This window comes from Plutella xylostella, chromosome 13, assembly GCF_932276165.1.
Source record: "Plutella xylostella chromosome 13, ilPluXylo3.1, whole genome shotgun sequence".
Lineage (NCBI taxonomy): Eukaryota > Metazoa > Arthropoda > Insecta > Lepidoptera > Plutellidae > Plutella > Plutella xylostella.
Genome location: NC_063993.1, coordinates 353,503 through 359,502, shown reverse-complemented (window position 1 = coordinate 359,502; position 6,000 = coordinate 353,503). Strand labels below are relative to the sequence as shown.

Below are 6,000 nucleotides of genomic sequence, written 5' to 3'. Positions count from 1 at the left end.
TTAATAAAAATACATATTATTGTAAATTAAAACAGGTGGAGTAAAATTTGTAATGTACGTCGTAAGTACATAAGAGGGTGGCTTCGCACATAATACTGAACAACTTCTGTTTATTAAATTTTAAATGTCAAATCCCCATACTACGAAATTCACGTTTTAAGGCATAGAACAACGCGGACTCGGGTGTATTTCTAAGGTGTAATTAGAAAATTCATTACGTCACCAAAATATTCTTCTTCATTTATCTAGAAAGACCAATTAAAGAATTCTATAGTTTACCCGGTTGTAAAGTAAGCCTGAAAAAGTCTGACTATCTGTACGTATCGATCCGTCTCTTTTGGAGCTCCGTGGCCATATACCTAGACTTGTCACAAATACACAATGCACACGTCAATAACATAAAAGAAAGCCAAAGAGCTGTTGCGAACGTGACGCTAAACTGCGGGCTCAGGTAAAACGATCTAAGTTTGTAGCAATTCAAGCTCCCAGAGGACATTGAGCAAAAAGTTTTACAGAAGTGGTGATGCTCGTACCCTGTGAGGTGTGAGAGGTAAACTAATTAACTTACCGCAATGATTTAACCAAATTTTGAGTGCTGCTTAGGATTAAAGTTTCTTTTTGTACGTCAACGTAATTATCAGGAGGATTGTGAAATAAAACTTTCATAAAAGATACTTACTGTAACGGATCAATTAGCCAATAAAACCAATTAGCTACTGTAACAAATAGTAAAGCGCAGCTGCTGTACAATTTTTTTATAGCCGTTATAGTTGTCAGTGATTGAACATAGCTGAGTGTACCTATAGCAAACTAGTTTGACAATGATTTTCGAATTCAAAATGTATTGAAATTGTCACTGATTACTTCGTAAATGGTATTATGTTTTACTTCGCGATAGAACCACTGATGATGTTTGATTTACCCCTCGGTAGTCTAGACTGCTCGAGCAGTAATCCGCTGATCGCTGACGAGCAGTCAGCGTCAGACACCCGCCCAAAGCAGATGCAGCTACTCGAGCGGCTCTCGTATTGTATGTACGAAGCTTAGAAGACTATACATACTAGAGTACGGCCGCTTGATAGTCAACTATCGACAGGCCTATTGTGCTTCGGTAGAGATAGTTACTTACTAACCATAGGCAGATCCATCACCCTATGATCATTATCATCATAATTATGATGTAAAAATAAAATATACTTACCGTCCAAGTTTACCAAACCACATTTCTCTTTCTCAACAGGTCCAAACCGCACCATGGATTCAACGAGCAGCTCCTTGACTGCCAACTTCACCCTCCTCCCCGACTCAGTCTCCAGCGCGGGCACCCTCACGGTGTCCAACTCCTCAGTGTCCAAGAATGCCATGAGCACGGCGTACGAGTGGCGGTTCATCTTGCCGCCGTACATCCTGATCTTCCTGCTGTCGGTGTCCGGGAACTGCCTGGTCATCGCCACGCTGGCCAGCAACCGCCGCATGCGCACCGTCACCAACGTGTATTTGCTCAACTTGGTGAGTCTATAGCTACTTGTGTTTTTACAGGTGATACTATATATCCGAAGGCTTAGCAGGGAGCAACGCGTTCAAGACGTGACAAAAGTTCGAAGTCACTCAGTCTCGAAGCCGCGCGATGTGATCGTAACGCTATTTTTTTACATGTCTTGGCGTATGCGTCTTCGCTTCGTGCTAGGCCTTCTGGGGACAGTAATTTTACATACAGCCGATTGAAATAGGTGGAGCCTGTTTTGGGAAATAAAAATAAAACTTGGTAAAAATAAAAGTTGCTCAACTTGGTGAGATGTCCGAATTTCTCATCCGTGATAATAATAATAATGAAAAACTACAGTATGGAATTCAGGAAACATGTAGGTTTTATGCTTAAGTAAATTTACACATATGAGAAACTGTGTCTTGGCCATAAGACGGTACGCGATCCTACTACTAAAAAAACTCCACTTACAAATTTCATATTTATTGTATTTTCCCCGTTCCCATCGCGCTGTAACTGTTGTTGTTTGTCCTAAAATTCCATTAAATCTTCCTCATTTCAGTTGACATTTCACAGTCGTAGCTGGAGAAATGAAGATAACATTTTGCCAAGTTGTTTAATGTCTCAAATTTAGTGGTAGTACAGTAGACGTACCAGAGCTTCAACTAAAAAATCTGCATTGAAACTCCACTCCTTGGGATAAAATATGTAAATGTTGCAAGCAGAAACTACTCTGCAGGTACGCTTTCTGAATTTATACTTTGAAAAGGTAAAAATGTGTATACGTGTCTATACCTATCTACATAATTATAAAGCGAATAGGTACACAAAAATGTCCGCAGTAGTTCACAATAATTATACAGAATTTCAGTCCCGTAACTAATAATTTTGCCCTCAATTATCATACATAATGCTCAGCGATCACACTCAATTAAATAAAGTTAGGTACTTGTGAAGTCTGGAAAGTTGTTGATGAATTGATAGGCCGATAAAATAACAGTTTACTACTAAGCCCTTAATTGTATCTAGAGCGATAGGTATAAGTTAGACTAGCTAGGCAAAAGTTACGTTTTATAGTAACAATTTTAAAGTAATTTAAATCATTGTAGGTTGGAGAGGTTAGTCGGAAGGTGTTTGCTTCGGCAGCGTGTCTTCGCAGACTGCGGAACTTTCTCCCAACAGCCACCAAAATTGCGCTCGCACAATCTCTCCTTCTCCCTATTCTTGATTATGCCGACAGTTGCTATATTGATTTAACCGAGGAGCAACTCAATAAACTTGAGAGACTACAAAACTTCTGCATTCGGTTCATATATGGTTTGCGCAAATATGACCATGTTTCTGAATTTCGTCGCAAACTCAAGTGGCTCCCTATTCGCCTTCGCCGGAATACCCATATTCTCTCTCTGCTTTATTCGATACTGTTTAACCCATCTTCACCTGCATATCTTAAGGAACGTTTTGAGTTTCGTTTCACGACTCACAATAGAAATCTGCGTTCCAATGAAAACCTGCGAATAAATATTCCGTCCCATACAACCAGTTTTTACTCAAACTCTTTTACTGTCCAAGCCATCCATCTTTGGAACGCTCTCCCCTTGAACATAAGGCAAGCCCCATCACCTGCATCTTTCAAACGCATGGTAAAAAACCATTATCTTCAAGAATAAATATATTATTTTATTAATCTATGTTAAATTCTATTTATCTAATATATTTTTTGTTGTATTAAGCGTACTTTGAGCTGATATAGGTATATTGTATATTTATCCATACTATATATGTATATAATATATATATATTATATATTTATTTATTTATGTATTTATTGTATGTATTTATATGAGTATTTAATTAATAATAGTTAGTAAGTATCAATGTTATTTGGATATGTATTTTTCTTTTTAAAATATTATTTGTAAATACACCTTGTAAATGCCCTTTTCTATGTTTAGTTCTTTTCTTACAACGGTTGTCTGGAAGAGATCGCTTTTAGCGATAAGACCGCCATTTGTGCATCTCTGTTATTTAAGTTAGATTTAAGTTTTTTATGGTGTGCAAATAAAGATTATTGTATTGTATTGTATTGTATCATTGTACTTAAAATAATAATTACGGACATCTATGTAGTTTATCATTTTCCGGTGCATATAATATAATTAGATAAATTTAATATTTCTAACGTAGCTATTCCTGCTGAAGTAACATAATTGTACAGTTCCATGAACTCTAAATGCCTTGAGAAATTAAGGCAGCGAAGGGCAAACAGTAGTTTATAATACATTATATCGTGGTCATTTAGAAAATAGCTTCCATTGTGGTGTGTATGGTTATCAACAAAAGTAAAAGTACTTACCTACCTATTTTAATATTTTTATTTTGTGCTTGTCTTTTTACACTTTTTACTTAAAACAGATGGATTGGGTGTGTTATTTCTGAGCCATAGCTGTTCATCAAGTTTTTTTCTGCGTTCCTTCAAGTTTGTCCTTTTGTCCGTTCGTCGCTCGGTGCCTAAAACACATTCAGCCTCTTTTGCGTTATGCCTAAACCTAACGAGACTTAGGCATAGTAGGTTATATTAATTAGACTACTAAGTAGGCGTCACTACGTCACTGCGGAACGCTGAATACAATCACTTCAGTTACAAAAATCACTCGTTTTTAAATACTCGTTGGAATATGGCGTGGACTGTACTTACGATACTCAAACTCTTACAAAGTGTACAGAGTCACGCACATTTCCAAAACAAGGAAGGTGATTAGACAAGTAAAATTATGATTTGTTTAAATATTATTATTATTTAGCATAGGTATGCTCAGTTACTTATTTGAGTAAATCTAACTTAGCATGAACTAAGTAAGCGCCGCTCAATGACAATTTAGACAAGGCAATTTGGCATGGCCATTAATTTGTACTTAACACTCTCAGATGAGGATGCCAAAATCTACTTCCACGGAGTCCACGAATGGCTACATTTCCCTTTCACCACGCTGCACCTAATAAAAGTCCAGATATAGGTAGGTATAGCACAAGGATTTATGAAACGGACTAAGTTATTTATTTGTTCACAGGCAGTGTCCGACTTCCTACTGGGGGTGTTCTGCCTTCCGTTCACGCTGGTCGGACAAATATACAGGAGGTTCTTCTTCGGAGCAGTCATGTGCAAGTTAATACCATTTATTCAAGGTGAGTGTAGTTATAATAAATAAATATTTTTTGAGTTTTTAAAAACTGACAGTTGCCTCTAAATTTACATTTTGTTCTACGAACATAAGGGGTACAGTGCGACAAACTTATCTGTTCCGGTGAGAGCGAAATAAATTGATCCGTATCTCATTATTTACTGATGAATTATATTATTGATATAGATTAGATGGGTTTATTTTAATAAACCACAAGAGCGAATTACCACTACTGGCAAACTTAAAATCTTATAGAATTAATAAAATATTAGACATTTACGTGAGCTGTCCCCGGAACAGATAAGTTTGTGGCACTGTATATAAAGTTACAAAGTATGTCCGTATACAGAAAGAAAGGCGCTGGTTCGGCAAGGTATGAAAAAGTAAGCGCTCTCATAAGTATCCAGCTTTCTTTCTGTATACGGCCTCATTTAGTACCCGCTGAGCTGGTGCCTTTTTGACGCTCTGGACAGCAACCTTGTTTGTTTGTATTATTTTCTGTTTTTTTCATATATTTTTTTGTAGTATTCTTTTTCTTTTTGTTTCTGTTTTTTATTGTTCAGTGTGTCAAATAAATGTATCTTTCTTTCTTTCTTTCTTAGTAGGTAGGTAGGTACCTGTCATTAATACCTACATAAATACTGTTATAATAAATTTACGGGCACAATTCGATATATGACCATCATGTTTTGACGCTTTGTGATGATAAAGATGACTAAAGTCATGGCCGATAAAATACTTTCCATTTCATATTGTAAGCTCACTTTAACGACACAATAACTACACGATATCGTCGGAATTATAGTTTACTACAAATTGCCATACCACAACATTTTTTAACCGCCCACGGAAAAATAGGGGTGTAATAAGTTTACATCGTGCTCGGACGAAGAACTTTTGTTATAAGTTGACGTGCGTCTTGCGCCCCGTGCTATAGGCTAGCTGAAATGACGGAAATGTCGACATTGTGACCGCTTATTTCACTTCGCTGCTCGTCTCATTAAATTGATTCGAGTGAATCTCCAACAATGAGGGACGAAGTACAAAATATAAATAATCGAATAAAGCCAACGAAAAATCACGCATCGTTTGGCTTAATTAGAATCCCATCAAACCGAATAAAAAACGTAAAAGCTAGGGTATTCATATTATAATATCAAAGTATCTGTTTGTGCATCAATAAAAAACGAAGGTACTTTCCTGCTGCATAGTTCGTGGCCTCAAAGGCCGGGGCCACAAAGAATTGCTAATTACTTGTGAAGCGCTTGTTAGCGTCCTCTGTTAAGCTCGATTTACATCAAACGATCAGAGAGCTGGAACAAAAGCATGCTT

At 37.0% G+C, this 6,000-nt stretch overlaps 1 protein-coding gene across 1 annotated transcript in view; it reads left to right on the top strand.

Annotated features, from left to right (window-relative positions):
• Positions 1-1,244: 1,244 nt before the first annotated feature.
• LOC105381922 (gastrin/cholecystokinin type B receptor) overlaps positions 1,245-6,000 on the top strand; it is a 28,766-nt gene continuing 24,010 nt past the window's right edge. The window contains exons 1-2 of the mRNA XM_048625117.1: positions 1,245-1,509; positions 4,558-4,672. Coding sequence (XP_048481074.1) covers positions 1,255-1,509; positions 4,558-4,672 — 370 coding nt within the window. The 5' untranslated portion in view covers positions 1,245-1,254. The remainder of the gene's footprint in view (positions 1,510-4,557; positions 4,673-6,000) is intronic.